The sequence below is a fragment of the Panthera tigris genome, chromosome B4 (genome assembly GCF_018350195.1).
Source record: "Panthera tigris isolate Pti1 chromosome B4, P.tigris_Pti1_mat1.1, whole genome shotgun sequence".
Taxonomy (NCBI): domain Eukaryota; kingdom Metazoa; phylum Chordata; class Mammalia; order Carnivora; family Felidae; genus Panthera; species Panthera tigris.
In genome coordinates, this window is record NC_056666.1 from 132,640,908 (window position 1) to 132,663,306 (window position 22,399).

The following is a 22,399-nucleotide window of genomic DNA, read 5'->3' on the forward strand; positions in this document are numbered from 1 at the left end:
TGTGTGTGTGTGTGTGTATACACCACATTTTGTTTATCCTATCATCAGTGGAGGGACATTTGGGTTGTTGGGTTGTTCCACCTTTTGGTTACTGTGAATAATGGTGCTGTGAACATTGGAAAACAAGTATCTGTTAAGTCCCCTCTCTCAATTCTTCTGGGTATCACTTAGGAGTAGAATTGCTGGATCCTATGGCAATTTTATGTTTAACTTTTTGAGGAATCACAAAATTGTTTTCCACAGCAGCTGTACCATTGTATAGTCTCACCGGTGATACACCAGGGCTCCAATTTCTCCTCACAGTTTTTTTGACAACAGCTATCCTAACAAGTGTCAAATGATATGTCACGGTGGTTTTCATTCACATTCAAAGGAGAGGGTTCTTCTGCCTGTGGCTTCAAAGCATTTTGTATTTAAAGGTGCTCCTATGGGCTGGTCCATGTCCACTCCACAAACACATGTCTTGTCTTCTGGATCTCCATCACGGTTCTCAAGAGTTTCCCATTCATTCACTGCACTGGTCACTTCAAATCTTGTCCACTGTGACTACCACCACACTCTACTCCACTTTCTTGCCTTTTCTTGCATGTCCATTCACCTATACTTTTTGGCTTTCTTCTCAAAAAATGCTGACCTATTTGCAAGTTTCATCAACACACTCCTCCATCTTCTGAAAGAACCAGCTATTCGCAGCACTCTGGCACTTTGAGTCTCTTCAGGAATTGTCAACAACACTCCAGAGTTCATTCTTGACTATCTAAGGCACTGGCTTTTCTATTTCTTGGTTTTGAGTTCAGCACTCTTTTGGATGCTTGAAAATGACAGAAAGTTGGTCTATAGATAAAGTTTTGTCGAAGTCTACCTGCACTTAAGTACAACTAACAGATAAGTAAAATGAATACATAAAACTCACTCTCAAGGAATAACTATAAAAACAAACTATGCATATCTTAAAATATGAACATTTTAGGGGAAAAAGATCAGAATAATGGAAATCAGAAGTATTTGGAACAAAGAAGCTATCATTTTTTTTAAACAAATTTTAACGTTTATTTATTTTTAAGAAAGAGAGAGCGAGCGGGTGAGATGCTGAGAGGGGCAGGGACAAAGGATCCAAAGCGGGCTCTAGGCAAACAGCAGAAAGCCCAATGTGGGGCCAAACTCAGGAACCATGAGATAATGACCTGAGCCGAGATCAAGAGTCAGATGCTTAACTGAGCCACCCAAGGCACCCAAGCATTTTAATTTTTAAATAAGATGATTAGAGTAGGCCTCACTGAGAAAGTGACATAAAACCAAGATTTGACAGTGATGACAGAGTTACAGATACCCAGAGGAATAACATTCCACACAGAGGGAACAGCCAGTGCAAAGGCCTGAAGGCAGAAGCAGGACTGTCATGTTCAAGGAACAAGAGGGGCGCCTGGGTGGCTCAGTTGGTTAAGCGGCCGACTTCGGCTCAGGTCACGATCTCGCAGTCCGTGAGTTCAAGCCCCGCGTCGGGCTCTGTGCTGACAGCTCAGAGCCTGAAGCCTGTTTCAGATTCTGTGTCTCCCTCTCTCTGACCCTCCCCCGTTCATGCTCTATCTCTCTCTGTCTCAAAAATAAATAAACGTTAAAAAAAAATTTTTTTTAAAGAAAAAAAAAAGGAACAAGAAAGCTAATGTGGCTGCAGCAGAATGAACAAGGGGGATTCAGTAGGTAAGGGCAGAGAGGTTAACAGAAGACCAGATAAGAGAAGGCCTGATGGGTATTTACTCAAAAGTGAAATGGGGAGCCATTGAAGGGTTTCTGAACAGAGGAGCAACATGATCTCACATAGGTACCAAGAGAATGATTCAGGCTGCTGTGTTGAAAATAAAGGGAAGAGGGGCTCCTGTGTGGTTCAATCGATTGAGTGTCCAACTCTTGATCTCGACTCAGGTCATGGTCTCATGGTTCGTGAGTTTGAGCCCTGCATGGTGACACAGCAGAGATCGCCTGGGATTCTGTCTCTCCCTTTCTCCACCCCTCCTCTGCTCACATGTATGCACTCCTTCTCTCTCAAAATAAAGAGGAGAGGGGAACAGAGGAGAAGAGAGGGGTGGGGAAGAATCTGGGAGATCAGTTAGGAAATACCACAATAATCCGGGCAAGAGAACAGTGGTAGCAGGAGAGATGGTGAGAAGTTGTTGATTTGGATAGATTTTGAAGGTAAGTCCAGTAAAGTTTTCCTGGCAGACTGGATATGGAATATAAGAGAAATGTAAGGTCCAAAGTTTTGATCAGAACAACTAAAAGAGTAGAGTCACCATCAGATGAGACAGGGAAAGCTGCTGGTGGCAAAACGTTTAGAGGAGGAAAATGAATCATTTTAGTTTTGTACATGCTGAGTTTGAGACAGTTTCCAACTTTCCAATAAACATACACGGTCAGCTTGATGAAATAATGGTTTTTAACATTTCTCTTCTACTATATTGTATTAGATAATAAGCCATAGGTTTGATTTGGTATAGATTCTACAGTTTTACAACAAATTAATTTCAGCAGTTACCACATACATGAAAAAAGAAATACTCATAGTTTGATGCTGATTAATTCCCAATGACTGACCACATCCTTCAAAGTTTGAAGATCCACTCCACCTCACAGTCATAGGTATGCGGTCAAATCTCAGTAAATGAGGAAGAATAAAAAAAGAGAATGAGTTCCTAGCATCTGTTATCAACATTGAATTCTTCATCCTGACAACATTGAGGATTCCAGTGATCCTAACATATCAACTTCAGTCTGACACAGTCCTCTTGTTCTAAACACAAATTTTTCTCTCCTTCTATTCCCTGAAAGTTCCCAAAAGAAGAGAATGGTTCAGAGTCTGAAAACAAGCACCATCTAGGAAGAAACACAATGCAGAGAGGAGTCTATATCAGAATAGCACTATTCCCATATTCTTCTGGTCAAGGCCACTGGAGAAATCACAAAATCATATCATCTCAAGCCTGGAAAGGGATCATCATGTGTCAACAAATATTTTCCAAGTGACCATGTGCTAGACACTAAGGATACACAGATAAGTATGACAAAATCCCTATTCAAGGCACTGTGTACTAAGTACTTTAATAAAGGAATTATCTACGGGTTGTGGAAATATAAAGGCAGAAATAAAAGAGTGGATTTTCAAAATAAATCGCCAAGAATTAACTTGGGATCACCATATCCACCATCTCCTACCAAAAGACTCATGTGGCAATTCAGGCTAAGGAGAAAGCAAGGTTGCAGTCCTAACAGGGCTGGGACTTACAGCCTCGTAGGATGAGAGTCTTGTTCTCTTACGTAGTTGGTTAAAGGAAATAGTTAAAGATACTTATGATCATTTCCATCCCTGCTTCATTTCTTTTCCACAAAAAAACTGGGATCATGAGAAAACACTGTTCAAGTCCAACCATTCACTCAGTGCCAATCTTCAAATTTTACAAGATAGTACTTAATCCCTTAAAATATTTGCTGAAAGAAAAGAGAGCCTTCTCTTCCCTTCCCAAAGGAAATGTTATTTAACCTAGGCTATTTACAGAGGTCTAGGCCACAACTTTAACTTCTAGAATAAAACTAACCATAACCACTTCCAGTGCCATGTGACTTTTCCTCTGGCCCAAGTTCTAAACCCTCAACCTTCCAAGGCTTAGGAGTTTTTTTAGCTAAGTCTTCTGGCACCCTTACTTTTCATTTTACTGCTAATTGTGACTCTCAGGAATTCACACACAAAGAACTACAGGAATTTACTCTATTAATCTACAAACCATATTTCATTTTCATTTTCCAGACAAAATCTCAAAGGCCTGTAATGCACAATGTCAGAAAGCATCATCTGTCTTGATACATTTCCAAAGTTACCTCTGACATATGAGTTTTTACTTATTAGTAACTGCTCTCTACCCAAATAGAAACAACCATGATAACATATTCTAGCAAACTGCTGCTATCTCAGCAATTACAATGGAGTATATGCTTTCAATAGTGAGTCAAGCCTTGGGAGTGGTTTAGCACATGGAAATTCACCAGCTGGCATCTACAATTAGATTCAAGGAGACAAATGGAATTTTTGTATCAGGTTTTTCCAAGAGTTAACCAGTTCTTAAATTGATTATACCCTTCTGAAGTATTTACAGATGAAATGATATCATGTCTGGGATTTGTTTTAAAATATTGAAGAGGAAGGGGGAGCAAGTTAAACAAGAATGGTCATGTCTTGTTAACTGTTGGAGCTGGGCGATAAGTACATGGTGGTGGTTCATTTTATTATTCTCTTTATTTTTTCTATGTGTTTGAAATTTTCCATAATAGACTTTTTTTTTTAACTTATGTCATGATACTGAACTTGGAAAACAACAAAGTAATTCTTGGGACCAATGAACCTCCATAATCTGGTATACATAGTAAAAATTGTTCTTTTTAAGAAATACCTCAATTTTGGGGTGCCTGGGTGGCTCAGTCGGTTAAGCGGCTGACTTTGGCTCAGGTCATGATCTCGCGGTCCGTGAGTCTGAGCCCCACGTCGGGCTCTGTGCTGACAGCTCAGAGCCTGGAGCCTGTTTCAGATTCTGTGTCTCCCTCTCTCTGACCCTCCCCCGTTCATGCTTTGTCTCTCTCTGTCTCAAAAATAAATAAACATTAAAAAATATACATATATAAAAAAAAAGAAATACCTCAAATTTAACTCTTATTTCTCACTGAACCAATATTTATTGAGCACAACTACCATGTGCCAGCACCAATCTGAGGGCTGAAGATACAATCATAAACTAAATTCTTTCTCCCCCAGAGAATCTAGGAGGGAGTCTACTGTTACAAAAGGCAAGCACATGGTGTCACAGACCAAACAACAGGGAGATCTAATCCAACCCTGGCCAATCAGGAAAAGCTTCCCAGGCACCATCTAAGTTGATTCTTAAAGATTCATCCCAAAAAGACAAATAATTTGGGGCACCTGGCTGGCTCAGTCAATGGAGCATACAACTCTTGATCTCAGGGTTGTGAGTTTGAACCCCCCAAAGGATGTAGAGATTACTTAAAAATTAAAAAAAAAAAAAAATCTTTAAAAAAATCATTTTTTTGCCCATGTTGACTTTTATCATTTTATAGACTGTCAGATCAACAAATAAATGCCTATTCCTTTATGAACTGAAGAATCTCTCTATAAAGCAGAAGTTATCAAATGACCATTAACTCAACAAATATTTATTAAATATCCACTATGTGTCAGCATGTGCTAGACAAAAAGGACAAAACACAGTCTCTACCATCATGGAGTTTATAATCTTGGAGCATAAGAAGACAAAAAAAAAAAAAAAAAATAGAGAGAGAGAGAAAGAAAAAAGAGAAGGAAAAAAAAAAAAGCAAGCAAGCCATTAAGCAGAAAACTACAGCTGATCCTTGAACAAGAGCTTGAATTGCATGGTTCCCTTCATACACAGATTTTTTAAATACAGTACAGTATATTTTCTCTCCTTATGTTTTTCTTAGTAACATTTTCTTCTCTCTAGTTTATTGTATGAATACAGTAGTTAAAACATATAACATACAAAATATGTGTTGTCAGTAGTAAGGCTCTATGTTATCAGTAAGACTTCTGGTCCACAGGCTTTTAAGTCTGGAGGGGGGTCAAAAGTTATACATGGATTTTCAACTGTGCGGGGCTCAGTGCCCCTAACCTACCTGTTGTTCAAGGGGCAACAATAATTATAAATTACTCTGAGTTATAAAGGAAACAAAGGAAGTGTCTGCGGGTAGAAAATATCTATTTTTTAGATATGGTGGTAAGGAAAGTTGAAAGAACTAAAGTAAAACCAGCTGATGATAATGTAACTGACTGAAGGGGAAAGGGATACCAAAAAAGTGGTAAGAGCAGTATAGATAAAAGCATGCATTCAATGTAGGTCGTGGGAAGAAATCTGGATTTTATTCTGATTTTTTTTTAATGTTTACTTATGTTTGGGACAGAGAGAGACAAAGTATGAGCAGGGGAGGGGCAGAGAGAGAGGGAGACACAGAATGTGAAGCAGGCTCCAGGATCCAGCTGTCAGCACAGAGCCTGACGAGGGGCTCAAACTCAGAACTCTGAGATCATGACCTGAGGCGATGTCGGACACTCAACTGACTGCGCCACCCAGGAGCCCTCGGATTTTATTCTAAATGCAACAGGAAACCACTGGAAGGGAGGGTTTTAGGCAGAGAAGTGATGTGATTCAGTTTATGTTCTTTAGATCATTCCTGTTACTTTGGGGCACCTGGGTGGCTCAGTCGGTTGAGCGGCCGACTTCGGCTCAGGTCGTGATCTCACGGTCCGTGAGTTCAAGCCCCGCGTCGGGCTCTGTGCTGACAGCTCGGAGCCTGGAGCCTGTTTCGGATTCTGTGTCTCCCTCTCTCTGACCCTCCCCCGTTCATGCTCTGTCTCTCTCTGTCTCAAAAATAAAATAAACGTTAAAAAAAATTAAAAAAAAAAAAAAAAGATCATTCCTGTTACTTTGGAGAGAATGGACTGAATGAAGAACTGTAGATGAGTAAAACCAAAACACCAAAATTCTGGCCAGTGGAAATCATCTCTGCAATTCCGTTACCAGTCTAAAATCTTTTAAATTGCCCTACTCAATCCAGGCTTCACCTACAGTTTGTGGGGTTTTTTTTAATGTTTATTTATTTTTGAGAGAGAGAGAGAGAGAGAGAGACAGCACAAGTGGGGAGGGGCAGAGAGACAGGAAGACACAGAATCCAAAGCAGGCTCCAGGTTCTGAGTTGCCCACACAGAGCCCGACGCGGGGCTTGAACTCACGGACCGTGAGATCATGACCTGAGCTGAAGTCGGGACGCTTAACCAACTAAGCCACCTAGGCGCCCCAATTTGGGCTTTTGGATGGGGGGGAAAGGGGGGGGCGCTTTTTTTTTTTAAATGCTTACGACCAATGGGTCCTAACTTCTGAGATCTCCGGGAAGCTGAAACAAGCCCAGCCTGGGGGTTAGCATTCTTCTCATTCTCTTATTGCCAAAGTCAGATTCATTTTCATTTACTCACCTCCTATTCCACACAATCAGCTTCTTGACTGAAAGGAAGGGAGTAGGGGACTTCCTTGAATGTTTCAGGCAAAAATAAGCTTTACCAAACATCTGATAAGGAATGCATATAATTGCATAACCTTTCTTCTCATTGCCAACTATGTTTCAGGTGGGGGGAACTCCACTATGAAAGCAATTCTAATCTTCTTGTTCAAATTTGCCAGATCTCAGAAAGCCACCTGAAGCAAATCCACTTAATTCTGCTTTAGAAAAAGTTTTCTCATTCCAAAGTCTGAACAAGAATACATTTCTAGGGGTGCCTCGGTGGATCAGTCGGTTAAGCTCCTGACTAACTTAAGTCGGTTAAGAGTCCGACTCTTGATTTTGGCTCAGCTCATGACCTCACAGATCATGGGTTTGAGCCCCACGGCAGGCTTGGCACCAATGACGTGGAGCCTACTTGGGATTCTCTCTCCCTCTCTCTCCCTCCCCTTGCCCCCCCCCCCAAATAAATAAACTAAAATAAAAAGAATACATTTCAAATGGGATTTGTAAGTGATAAGGAAAGAAAAATAAATTCCATTGTCAATCCCCAGGGCATGTGGCTAAGCCATCTTAATAAAAACACTAACAAACTAAGTCATGCGCCAAGATATTTTACTCAGTTATTTAAAAGTCAGAATGGGGAGGGGCGCCTGGGTGGCGCAGTCGGTTAAGCGTCCGACTTCAGCCAGGTCACGATCTCGCGGTCCGTGAGTTCGAGCCCCGCGTCAGGCTCTGGGCTGATGGCTCGGAGCCTGGAGCCTGTTTCTGATTCTGTGTCTCCCTCTCTCTCTGCCCCTCCCCCGTTCATGCTCTGTCTCTCTCTGTCCCAAAAATAAATAAATAAATAAATAAATAAAAAATTTAAAATTTAAAAAAAAAAAAATAAATAAAAAAAAATAAAAGTCAGAATGGGGGGCGCCTGGGTGGCTCAGTCGATTAAGCATCCGACTTCAGCTCATTTCACGATCTCACAGTTCGTGAGTTCGAGCCCCGCGTCGGGCTCTGTGCTGACAGCTCAGAGCCTGGAGCCTGTTTCAGATTCTGTGTCTCCCTCTCTCTGACCCTCCCCCATTCATGCTCTGTCTCTCTCTGTCTCAAAAATAAATAAACGTTTAAAAAAAATTAAAATAAAATAAAATAAAAGTCAGAATGGAAGAAGTGACAGTACCAACCTCTGTGGAATACCCATGAGATTTCAATTAATCTTGATTAACATCCCTGCAAGATAAGTACATCCCCATTTTTTAAAATTTATTTATTTTGAGAAAGAGAGAGAGCAAGCAAGTGAGCACATGAGCAGGGGAGGGGCATAAGGAGGGGGAAAGAAAGAGAATCACACCGTCAGCACCAAGCCCAATGTGGGGTTTGAACTCACAAGCCACAAGATCATGACCTGAGTCAAAATCCAAGAGTCGGACGCTTAACCAACTGAGCCACCCAGGTGCCCCAGTACATCCCAATTTTACTGAAGTGGACACAGTCCCAAAGAAGTTGGCACTAGCTCAAGGTCACCCAATGTTAAGTGGCTTCCAGTGGCCCATACACTTTCCATTAAAATAAATGTTTAAAGATCTAAATTACAGAAATTCTCTCACATGACCAGTGTACCAATAAATAAGTTTATACACACGTACATGCGTGCATGTGTTTCATTTGGATACCTAATCATCAACTGTAGTTATTTTTCAATGGGGAAAGTATTTAGGATTCCTACTTGGAGACAGACAACTGGAAAGCACCTCTGAAGAGATAAGGGAGTTTGTGGCAAGCTATCACAGTTATTTCTTTTTTTTTTTTTAAAGATTTTATTTTTACGTAATCTCTATACCCAACATGGGTCCCAAACTCACAAACAAACTCACTCATGGGTCCCCGAGATCAAAAGCTGCATGCTCTACCAACTGAGCCAGCCAGGTGGCCCAGGTTATTTGCTTTTAATGAAGCCAAAGGAGTTCCTCCTTAATGGCAGTATCTACCTTCTTAGGGCTGCAGTGACTGCACTGAGTCCCAACAAAAGCTATAGGGAGGGAAATTCATGCACAAGGACCATTCCCAACTCCAGGAAAGTCTGTAAGTGATTTAGGGTTGGTGACAATGAGCAACATGTATGTACAAAAACAACTATTCCGTCAACAAAAACAAAAGACAGGATATATGAAAGCACTGTTTTAGCTAACAGTGGTTAGCATAAAACAGATACTCAGTAAAAACTAGTTCCTTCTACTCTCTGCTCCAAGTTATTTGTATGCAAAATAATAATATGTGCTGGGTGGAGTGATAACATCTTACTTAGCTGGGCAAATTGGTGAAATGTTCTTTCTCTCAAACCCAGACAGACTGAGTTTGCCTATCTGGTCCGACATTTGCTAAGAACAAGGACACAACCAGCCACTTTTCAGAAGTCAAAAGTCTCAAGGATTATTTTATTTCCTCCGTCAATCAGCAGCACAGCAAATGGACAAAAAGCTATCTTCAAAGCAAGTCTCCCCATCCAAGTGAATACAACACAACTCAGCAAAACCACCAAACCAGCATTGCAATCTTCATTAAAATCTACATTCCTCCACTTCTATGACCACTGAGTGGTCATACACAACCTGGCATATAAAATCATTACTAAACGTCTTTGATTAAAGCAACTATTCTTTCACTAAAGCAACTTATTCTTCAACTATTTCAATAATTTAACTTTTGAAACGAAATGATCTTTTCTTTAAAAAAATTCTTTTCAGGAGCAACCGGCTGGCTCAGTCAGAAGAGCCTGTGACTATGTTGGGGTTGGGAGTTCAATCAACCACACATGGGGTGCAGAGATTAAAGTAAATAAAATTTTAAAAAAAGAAATTTTTAAAAATTTTTCTTTAAAAAAAATTCTTTTACATCAATTAAAAAATTGACTTTAAAAAAATTCTTTTAAGTCAATTCTATCATTTAGATGCTTCTGAGATTCAGACTCTGGGATTAACAAGCTACTGTAATTAACGTTGAGATACTATTAAGTGGTAATGGTTGCTGGAGTGAATATAGTTACAACAGTAAGAATCAAATGAAAATTACAAAAGGGCCCTTAAGGGTCATCTAACTTAATGTTCTTATTTTACAGAGGAAAAAAAAAAAAAAAAACTCAGGCCAGAGAGGTTAGACAACTTGTTCTAATATTATTATATAACTTATAAGTAACAGAATGAGGATCTTTAAACCCCACGCCTCTCTCTAATAATATTAGCCACCACTTATCAGATAATTACAATGTACCAGGTGCTGTACTAAGGGTTTTACATACCTGATCTCATTTAATCTCACCACAATCCTATGAGGAAGGCATTATCAAGGCTTTTACACAGGAAGAAATCAGAATTCAAACCCATGTCTATCTGATGCCAAGTCTTTGATTTTAACCATCACACTATATCCACATTCCATTCACTCATTCATTCATTCATTCATCAAAATACTCACTAAGGAAATATAACATATCAGGTACCATCTCAGCCTTAGGGATTCTAGTAATGAAAATGGACAAGGTCCCTGCCATTATGGAATTTATGGTAACGAGTAAAAATAATTTAATAAGCACTTCAGGCATGACTGATAATTGCTGTGGAAAAAAAAACAGTCATGTGATTAATAACTACAATGACAACACTATGCTACCAGTCACACATTAAATCACTAAACATGTAAAAGACTACCACCTCATATACAAAACAAAACAAACAAAAACCAGAAAATAACAAATGTTAGTAAGGATGTGGAGAAATAGGAACCTTTGTGCACTGCTGGTAGGAATGTAAAATAAAAGTAAATTTAATCCTGGGATAGTGGAAAATGACTAAAACAAGATTTTGAACCCATTAAAGATAACAGGTATTTGAAACAGTATATTCTCAACAGCAGATAAACTAGTGTCCTCCTTCTTTAATATGATATTAATTCTAACTTGGGCTTAAAAAGGAACAGTTCTAATCACAGAAATCTGTCAGTGATGGTAATAGATATTTCCAAATTAAAACAAACCACCAAGATTACACACATATGCAATTCCAATACCCACTTTTTTTTCTGATTCCTACATTCCTGTTAAGTTTCTCTCAGTCAGTCCCTCTGGCATCTCAGCACAAAGACCTGACGACTGTGCAGGCAAAGGCAGTTCATTAAGTTCTCTTACTGGATTCAGACTGCTTCTGTGGGAACTGCCTCCTCTCAAGTTTCTGGGCTATTATCAGGTAGAACCAACTCTCAATCTCCCTGGCTTCCTTTTCAGGGGAATGTGCCAAGAAAAAAATGGAGGAGAAAAGACCTGGGCCCACAGTTACCTAAAGTACTGTACCTTCATCCATCAGGGACTCTGTACTGCGTGTTATTCAGCTTCGTGCTAGAATTTACCAATAATCTTATTTATTTCCTAAACCCACTTGGTACAGATCTTATATAAGACACATGGAGAAGAAAATAATATCAATTAGGTGCAGCTACTACCCCCAATGAACGATATTAGCAGGAAGAAAAGGTCTTAATGAAAAAAAAAGAAATGTGACATTGAAAAAAGAAAAATTGGAAGAGTGCACTATAGGGAGAGGGAAGTCTGAAAACAAGTTTGAGGCTGGATGACTCACTGTATTAATCAAGGAGAGTTGTTTTGTAAAGGAGTTAAGCCTGAGGCTAACTTTAAAAATGGGCAAGGACAGGGGCTCAGGCAGCCTCAGTAGGAAGAGCAGGCAATTCTTGATATTGGGGCTGTGAGCTTGAGCCCCACATTGGGTGTAGAGATTACTTAAATAAATAAATAAATGTAACAAAAAAATTCCAACCACCATTAAAAAAAAAAAAAAAAAAAAATGGGCAAGGACCCAGTTTGGGGAATTAGGAGGAAGGCGGCTGTTCAGAGAATTCAGGGCAGCCTGATCAAAGTCAAGAAGGTAACAATTATCAGTACAGAATGATGACCAGGGCTTTTTAAAGTTCTGATTGAAAAAATCATGTAATAATTCTGCTTGGTGACCTATAAAAGTGTACATAATCCAGTTTGATGAAGACAGCATACAACTATAGACTAACCACAAGACCAAGAAGCAATTTGGTTCTAGCAACCAATTAAAGTTAGGCCACTCATCCTTCATAGACTCTAATCAGAAAGGAAGAAATCAGCCATTTCTATAGCTATACCAGAATGATATTCTGAAATGTTTTGCTTCCTCTCATTTGAGAAGTTATAATGAACAGAGTCTATTATTAAGCCTATGCTATTTTCCACAGAAAGCAGTGTAAATGAACTAGACAAAGAAATAGTAGCTAAAACAGATTCTAAGTAAGAAGAGCTTATCTAGCCTTTGTTTTTTAAATTGAATGTTAATTTCACACATATAATCAACAGACATTTGTGTAATTCTTCACAGTTAGCAATTACTTTATTTAGGCAGGATTTTATATACGGTAGATACTCAGCAACTATTTGAATGAATGAATAACCTCATTTATACTCAAGGTACTACTGCCAGGAGAAGCCAAACAAATTAACTCTGTAAAATGACTGAAGCTGCAGGAGAGTGAAGAATGAAGTATTTTCTTGCAATGGTGATGCAAGAAGGCACATTAGTCATCCACCTGCTCATTCAACAGAAATTTGAAGACCATTACGGACCAGGCATTTTTGTAGCGTGCACATGTGTGGGGGTATAGATCAGCTGTTAGATACTGGCTGACCGCAACCAAATTTGGCCTACAAACACCTTTTTAGTCCACAGAGCACTGACCACACAGTATTTTTTTTTTAAATCAACTTTGAGGTATAATTTACTTACAATAAAATGCACCCATTTTAAGTGTACAGTTCCAATGAGTTCAATTAATTCTAACAAATGCACATTCTCATGTAATCACCACTTCCAATCAAGAAAACACTCCCATCATGCCTCATGCCCTTTTGCAGTCTTCCTCCTCCCCCTCCACCCCAGCCACAAACAACCACTGATCTAACTTCTATTACTATAAGTTAGTTTTGCCTATTCTAGAACTTCAATATAAATGAAACCATAGGGGCGAGTGGGTGGCTTGGTTGGTTGAGTGTCCATATCGTGATTTCAGCTCAGGTCATGATCCCAGGGTCCTGGGATTGAGTCACATGTCGGGCTGAGCATGGAGCCGGTTTAAGATTCATTCTCTCTCTACCCACCCCCCCCCGCCCCTCTCCCCAGCTTGCATGCTCTAAAATGAATGATTGAATGAATAAAAGAATGAATAAAACCATAAAGTAAGTTCTCCTTTGTTTCTTACTTCTTTCAACAGAGTTTTCAAGATTCATTCACACTGCTGCATGTATCTATAATTCACTGTTTATCCACGGTTTGTTTACCTATTCACCTGTTGATAGTATTTGAGTGGTTTCCAATTTTTGGCCATTATAAATGAAAGTGCTATGAACGTTCACGTGGTCTTTCTGGGAAGATATATTTTCATTTCTCTTAGATAATAAATACCAAGGTGCAGGACAAGGTTGCATGATAAGTATGTATTTAACTTTAAAGAAACTGACCATTTGTTTTCAAAAGTGCGGTATTTCACACTCCCACCACCAACATACACGAATTCCAGTTGTTTCACATCCTCACCAATACTTGGACTTTTCCATATTTTTTAATTTTATATATTCTACTGGGCACGAAATGGTATGTGATATAGTTTTAATTTGTATTTCCCTGGTGACTAATGTTGAAAATCTTTTCTTATGCTTTTGGACATTCAAATACGTTTTTGTCTTCGAAGTGTCTATTCAAAGCTTTTGTTCATTTTTAATTGGGCCATTTGTCATATTATTTTTAAAGCTTTTCATATATTCTAAATATGAGTCCTTTGATAAATCTATAGATATCTACACATATATGAAATTACATATACACACATGTATATGTATATAGAGTGTGTGTGTGTATATAAATATTTCCTCCCAGTCTGGCTTACCTTTTCATTTTCTTACAGTATCTTCTAAAGAACAGAAGGTTTTCCTTTTGATAGATCTGATTTATCATTTTTTTCTTCCATGGTTAGTGTTTTTGTTTCCTAAAAAATCTTTGCCTATCCCAAGGTCATAAATATTTTCTTATAATTTTTTCTAGAAATTTTACAGTTTTGTATGTTTAGCTCTATGAGCCCTTTCAAATTAATTTTTTCTGTACAGTGTGAGTTAGGTATTGACATTCATTTCTTTAAACACAAATATCCCAATTGTTCCAGCAACATTTGTTGAAGACTACTCTTCCCTCTACTGAATTACATTTAACCCTTTGTTAAAAAATCAATTGATGATACATCTATTTCAGCATTCCCTATTGTGCTCCAATGATCCATATTTGTGTTTTTACACTAATACCACACAGTCTTGATTACTCTAGCTTTACATTTTCTTGAAATCGGGTAATTTCATTCCTCCAAGTTTGTTCTTCCACCTCTAAATTATTTTAGCTATTCTAGGGGCACCTGGCTGGCTCAGTTGGAAGAGCATACAACTCCTGACCTCGGGGTTGTGACTTCGAGCCCCATGTTGGATATAGAGCTAACCTAAATAAACAAAACTCTAAATTATTTTGGCTATTTCAGATCCTTTACATTTCCATGTTAAAAAAAAAAAAAAAAAAAAAAAAATATATATATATATATATATATATATATATATATATATATATATATATATTTTACATTTCCATGTAAATTTTACATCCAGCATGTCAATTTCTACAAAAAAGGAAAATAAGGACTGCCCTCAATTAAGGAGCAAGGTGGCTTTCTTGTATGTGGAGGTCTCTCTGATAAGGAGACATCTGAGTAAAGATCTGAAAAAAGTGAGGAAGTAAATCATGTGAAGATTTTGGGAAAGAGTATATACCAGGTGGAGAAAACAACAAGCACAAAGACCTGGTATGACCCAGGAACAGCAAAGAATCCAGTGGGATTGCAGCAGAGTAAGCAATGGGGACCATGGAAGATCATGAAACTGACTCTGGAAAGCAGATCATAAGATCTATAATCTATGTGGAGAGCAGATCACAAGAAAGCAGAGCAGAAATGGGGATTCAGATCAAAGGAAGCTACTACAGCAATAATCCAGGCAAGAAATAATAATGATTATGTGGTGGTCAGTTGTATGGGTCAACTTGATTAGGCCACAGTCACCAGTTATTCAAACACTAAGTGTTGCTGTGAAGCTATTTTGTAGATGTGATTAATATTCATAATCAGTTGCCTTTAAGTAAAGCAGATTGTTCTAGATAATCTAGGTAGGCCTGATTCAATCAGTTCAAAAGCCTTAAGAACAGGGGCACATGAGTGGTTTGGTCAGTTAAGCGTCCCGACTTTGGCTCAAGTTATGATCTCACAGCTCATGAACTGAAGCCCCAAGTCGGGCTCTTTGCTGACCGTTTGTAGCCTGCTTGGAATTCCCTCTCTCCCTCTCTCTCTTTCTGCCCCTCCCCTGCTCACACTCTCTCTCAAAAATAAACATTTAAAAAAATAAAATAAAAAGCTTTAAAAGCAGAACTGACATTTCCCAGAAAAAGAAATTCTACCTGTGGATAACAACTTCAGCTCAAGAGAGCCTAGCCTATGGATATCATACTTATACTTAGCTAGCCCCTGCATCATATAAGGAATAAATCCTTACAATAAATCTCTTTATGTATATCTCCTGATTTTATTTCTCTGGTTGAACCGTGATAGAGATTTTGGCATCTAGAAGTGGAGTGTTCAGTGTAAATACTTAGAAATGTGGAAGTGGCTCTGAATCTACATCAAACTAAAAAGCTTCTGCCACAACAAAGGAAACCATCAACAAAATGAAAAGACAACCTACAGAATGGTGGAAAATGTTTGCAAATCATGCAGCTGATAAGGGGCTAATATCAAAAATATATTTTTAAAAAACTCATACAACTCAATAGCAAAAAAAACAGTCTAATTAAAAAATAGGCAGAGGATCTGAACATTTTTCCAGAGAAGACAGAAAGATGCTCAACGTCACTCATCATCAGGGAAATGCAAATCAAAACCACAATATCACCTCACACCTGCTAGAATGGCTATTATCAAAAAGATAAGAAATAACAAGTGTTGGGGAGGATCTGAAGAAAAGGGAACCCTTATGCACTGTTGGTAGGAATGTAAATTTGTGCAACCGTGATGGAAAATGGTATGGAAGGTCCTCAAAAAATTAAAAATAGCACACCTGGGGTGCTTGGGTAGCTCAGTTAGTTGGGCAGCCAACTCATGATTTCGGCTCAGCTCATGATCTTGCTGTTCGAGAGTTCAAGCCCTGCGTCAAACTCTGTGCTGACAGTACAGAGCCTGCTTGGGATTCTCTCTCTCTCCCTCTCTCTGCCACTCCCCTACTCACACACGCAAGCACATGCAAGCACACTCTCTCCCTTCCTCTCTCTCTCAAAAAGTAAATAAATGGACTTAAAAAAAAAAAACTGCACTACTATATGATCTAGTAATTCCACTTCTTGGTATTTATCCAAAGAAAACAAAAACACTAATTCGAAAAGATGTATGCACCCCCATGTTCACTGCATCATTATTTACAACAGCCAGAGATGAAAACTACCTAAGTATCCACTGAGGAATGAATGCATAAAGAAAATGTGGTATATATAAATATTATTCAGCCATAAAAAAGAATGAAATCTTGCCATTTGCAACAACATGAACGGACTTCAAGGGCATTACACTAAGTGAAATAAGAGAAAAGAGAAATATATGATCTCACTTATACGTGAAATTAAAAAAAAAAAAAAAACTGAGCTCACAGACACAGACAAGATTAGTGGTTACCACAGGTTCGGGCGGGGGAGTGCTGAGAAATGGGCGAAGGGGGTCTAAAGGTACAAATTTCCAGTTATAAAATAAGTAAGTCATGGGGCACCTGGGTGACGCAGTCAGTTAAGCGCCCGATTTCGGCTCAGGTCATGATCTCAAGGTTTGTGAGTTGGAGCCCCCTGTCAGGCTCTGTGCTGACAGCTCAGAGCCTGGAGCCTGCTTTGGATTCTGTGTCTCCCTCTCTCTCTGTCCCTCCCCTGCTCGCGCTCTCTCTCTCAAAAATAAATAAACATTAACAAATTAAAAAAAAAAAAAAAGAAAAAAAGAAAAAGAAAACTCCTAGAGCTGAGCCATGAGCCCAAAAGCCAAAGCCACAGGCCCAGAGCAGGAATCTCAAGCCACATAGGATTACTCCCAGGCTTTGAAAACTAATGACATTTTCCCTGCCGGATCTTAAAACTGCTTGGGACCAGTGACACACCTATGCCCTGCATTTTCTCCTTTTTGGAATAGGAATGTCTATGTCTGTCCCATCACTGTATTTTGAGAACATATAACTTGTTTTCTTGTTTCACAGGGCCACAGATGGAAAGGGATTTTGCCCCAAGATGGATCATACCCAGAGTCTCACCTATACCTAACCTAGAGGATTTATATGATGAGATTTTGTACTTTTAAGCTAATGTTATGTAGATGAGATCTTAACTTGAGTTGATGTTGCAATGGGTTAAGACTGTTGGGAATGTTGGAATAGGATGAATGTACTTTGCATGCGGGACAGATGTGAATCTCTGGGAGCCAAAGAACAGACTGGTAGACTGAAAAATGGCACCCTAAAGATACCCACATTTTCGGGGCACCTGGGTGGCTCAGTTGGTTAAGCGTCCAACTCTTGACTTCGGCTCAGGTCATGATCTCATGTTTCAAGAGATGGAGCCCCACAGTGGGCTCTGTGTGGACAGTGAGAAACCTGCTTGGGATTCACTCTCTCCCTCTCTCTCTCTGCCCCTCCTCCACTCCCCGACTCTCAAAATAAAAAAATAAATGAACTTAAAAAAAAAAGATACCCACATTTTCTACATCCTAGACCCTGGAACTTGTGATTGTTACCTTAAAAGGCCAATAATAACAATAATAACAATAAAGGTGGGGGAATCTTTGCAGATGTGATTAAGGATCTTGAGATGGGGAGATTATCCTGGATTATCTGAGTGAGCCCTAAATGCAATCACATGTCTTTATAAAAGGGAGGCAGAGAGATTTGACAGAGAGGTGAAAGAGATGTGCACAGAGATCTGAAGATGCTGCCGTTGAAGACTGAAGTGATCCTGCCACAAACCAAGCAATGCCAGCAGCCACCTGAAACCAGAAGAGGCAAGGAACTTACTCTCCCCCGAAGCTTCCAAAAGGAGTGCAGCCCTGCTGCTGACACCGTGATTTTGACCCAGTGAAACTGATTTCACACATCTGGCCTTCAGGACTATAAGAGAATAAATATAGGCTGTTTTAAGTCACCAAGTCGGTGGTAATTTGTTACAGTAGCTAGCCACAGGAACCTAAACTAATCAGTTGGGTTGGACAAGGATAATTATGACGGAGGTGGTGAGAAATGATCAGATACAGATATATTTACACAAGAGAGCTAACAGGATTCGCTGATGGACTGGATATGAAGTGGGAAAGAAAGAGAAGATGACATCAAGGTTCTTACCTGAATTACTATAAGAATTTCTAGAGCAAGGATCCTCAAACTTAACCTGCATGAGTCTCTACTTCTTCTAGTCACTTCTTTGTTTTGTTTTGAAAAAGTGTAGTAGGTTTTCCTACTGTTTGGAGATAGTAGTGATGAGTCTGGAGTTGAATGCACCTGTTTTCAATTCTGGCTCTACTGTTCACTGGCTGTGCGATCTTGGGCAAGGGAATTAATCTTTCCAAATCTCTAGTACATTTTACTAAGTACGTTTTACTAAGCTGAGGACAACCCACTGGTTCATCAACATACAAGCCAGGGGTGGCCTCGCCAAAAACTGTTTTGGTAGAATCTGGGGCTGGACATCAGATTAGAAAAGGTTAGAAATCCCAGAGTACTATGATTTTAAAATATTATAACTTACTTTGAATATTGTTATGCTCTCTTTCTGGCCGTTATTCATCTGTTCATTGCCTTCCCCTTTACCTAGCTCCAGTCATTAATGGACCAAGAATCAAGTAAAAAGCTGAGTAATTCTCAAGTGTAAGTTCAGGACACTGTCATTTAAGACAAGGAAGGACAGGGTAAGGAGAAGGGGTGAGTCACTTTCATTCATTCAACAAGTATTTATTGAGCATCTATTATATACCACGCCAAGCACTACACTGAATGCTGGGAAAATAGCAATGAAGAGACACACATGGCCCCTGTCCTCACAAAGCTTATGAGGAGAAAAACATAAACAATTACACAATTATTTTGCTGCAATTGTAGCTACTGCTACAAAAGAAAACTTCTGGGTGTTAGGAAAATTAACACGCATAGAATGCCTACTATGTGCTAAATGCTTTACATGTAACTTATTTACCTCTCACAGCCATCCTATGAGGAAATAGAGATTTGGAAAGATTAATTCCCTTGCCCAAGATCGCACAGCCAGTGAACAGTAGAGCCAGAATTGAAAACAGGTGCATTCAACTCCAGACTCATCACTACTATCTCCAAACAGTAGGAAAACCTACTACACTTTTTCAAAACAAAACAAAGAAGTGACTAGAAGAAGTAGAGACTCATGCAGGTTAAGTTTTGAGGATCCTTGCTCTAGAAAGAGCTTTCTAAGTTCATGTGATGAAGGTGAATTTTGGAAGGTATTCAAAAATCCCTTAACACTCTCCAAATAGAACAAAAGGTTACACTATAATTAACTCAGTTTTATTTAGGCACCCAACAGGTTATTAAACATGTTGAAAATAAAATGTCATGAATACCTTATCCAAATTGTACAGGTCATGCCCAGTTTTATACAAATTGTTTCTGCAGGCTCACCTCCAGAATCAGCTTTCAGGTAAAAGTGAAAGGGGGAAAAAAATAAAATTGAAATGAATTGAAATGAAATGAAATGAAATGAAATGAAATGAAATAAAATGAAATAAAATAAAATAAAACACGATCATGCTACAGAGTGACTGCTTTAGGAAAGGACTAAATAGCTGTTTCACTCAATGTATACAAAGATTCATGACAGATATTACAAAAATGAGCAATAACCACCCCATGATGTTCTACTGCGTAAAGGAAAGCTTCAAATTTATTTAATTTCAAATTAAATCACTAACCTATGATCTCACTGTATTCTTGGTGGCTCCCTATTCCCATCATTCCAGGACTCCCAGATCCTCCCTTGCAAAAAAACAAAAAAATCTAAACAGAAAAGAAATATCAACAAGAATGTGAAATGATCCACTGAATCTACAAAATATAGAATTTAAAATAGCACCACATCTTTGCCTCCCATGCCCCCTTAGGGCATTAACCTGGAATATTAGAATTAAAGAGTGAAAGGCTTCTGAATGAAAGCTTTAGTTCAACTGATTTTCCATAAAAAGTGATTATCACATGTATCAGAGATATAAAAGAACAATTGTCCTTACCCTTCATTTCTAAATTGTTTTGAAAGCCAAGATAACATATACAAGGCAAATTTTAAAAGACTACTTTAGAGGCACCTGGGTGGCTCGGTCAGTTGGTCAGTTGAGCAGCCAACTCTTGATTTCAGCTCAGGTCATGATCTCATGGTAGTGAGATCAAGCCCCCATCTCACGATAGTGAGATCAAGCCCCACATCAAGCTTCGAACTACATGTGGAGCCTGCTTAAGAGTCTCTCTCTCTCTCTCTCTCTCTCTCTCTCTCTCTCTCTCTCTCTGCCACTCTGCCTAGCTCACCTGCTCTCTCTCAAAAAAAAAAAAAAACAAAAAACAAAATAAAAATAAAAAGACTACTTTAAAGACATCCATCCCATAGAGGCACCTGACTGGCTCAGTTGGTAGAGCGTGCAACTCTTTATCTTGGGGTTGTGAGTTCGAGCCCCACAATGGGCAAAGAATTTACTTAATAAAATAAATAAATAAAAATAATCTTACCCCCCAAAATACATCCATAATGTAACAAAATATAAAGTCAACAATAAAGCCAGTTTCACCATGAAACCAATAACACCACTCTCATACCAAAATGCAACATGGTGTGTTCTAAAATATGAGGAGAGGACAACTTTCCAAGTTCCTGTAAATTTTGTGGTAGTGGAAATATGTACAGATTAACCACGATTAAGGGACTTTGGCATCACTTATGCCATTTACAGTTACAAAGATAACTGAAACACTGACAAAATATGTTTAAAATTTGGACACTATAGTATGCCCTTATTTAGTATTTATTGAGCAATTTAGGATGTGAAATCACTAGTACAGCTTTCTATTTCAGGAATGGCAACAAGATACATATAAGGAATACTGCAAAGAATACTTTGAATGCTACAACACCTTGATTGCTACCATAAAGAATTCTCAGTATACCAACATTTTCACAAACTATGCAAGTGAACAGGAACAGACATTTACTACAGGCAAAGTTAGTCACTTCATACACATTATCGTAAGGAGTTAGCACTTTTAATTCAAAGACAGAACTGGGGGGACGCCTGGCTGGCTCAGCCAGTACAGCATGTGACTCTTGATCTCAGGGTCGAGAGTTCAAGCCTCACACTGGGCGTGGAGCCTACTTTAAAAAAAAAAAAAAAAAAAAAGATCTTGGTTCAAACCCTGATTGCTCTCTTCCTAAATTAGTGAATCTCTCCAAGCTTCTCTTTCTTCATCTACAAAATGGTGCTACTACTTACTTTACAGAGCTGGTGTGAGAATTAATGAGGTAGCACAACAATGATGCCACTATGACTCCGTAATCCTTATTAACAACCTCATGTTGTGAGTAAGAATCATGAACCCCATTTTACAGATGAAAAAACTAGTCACAAGAAAGTTAAGTAGTAAGCCTATGGTTACAAAGCTGATAATTGTCAGTACCCAGCTCTGTTCATGCCCTTAGACTTGACACGTTACTTCACTAGTTATTTTACCAGAACAAAAGGTTTTCAAAAAAATCAAAATCCCTCATAATTCCCAGTTACAATTTTAGAGGTCAAAGACCTGTAAGTAGCCCACCTATAAGAGGATACATCCCAGATTTCAAACTGAGCTTTCCAAATTACTTGTAACTAACACTCACTTAAGGAATGATTTCTAAAAGCATATGAATGAAAGTGACTAGGGAAGCAAATGAACCAGATACACCACAAAACTAAAAATATGGTATCTGAAGAAAGGAAATTTTCACAATGCTCAGTCTTGCAAAGATTCTGCAGATCTTCTGTTACGACTATGTGAGCCGGCCTTAAACACGGGGTGAAGAACTGGCCCAGGCTCAGCCACGAGATTCTTGTGGAACCTCAAACCACTTAATTTCTCAGTGCCTCTGTTCAACTAAACAATGAG

General features: G+C 38.8%; 1 protein-coding gene across 3 annotated transcripts in view; it reads right to left on the bottom strand.

The window, feature by feature from the left end:
* MRTFA (myocardin related transcription factor A) overlaps positions 1-22,399 on the bottom strand; it is a 212,892-nt gene that overhangs the window by 185,561 nt on the left and 4,932 nt on the right. For 2 of the 3 annotated variants that reach the window (XM_042993349.1, XM_042993347.1), the window contains exons 1-2: positions 20,185-20,433; positions 18,266-18,358 (exon numbers count right to left, since the gene is read on the bottom strand). The exons of the other annotated variant lie outside the window; for it this stretch is intronic. In XM_042993349.1, coding sequence (XP_042849283.1) covers positions 18,266-18,358; positions 20,185-20,227 — 136 coding nt within the window. In that variant the 5' untranslated portion in view covers positions 20,228-20,433. Of the gene's footprint in view, positions 1-18,265; positions 18,359-20,184; positions 20,434-22,399 lie in introns of those variants that run through there. 3 annotated transcript variants of the gene reach the window in all.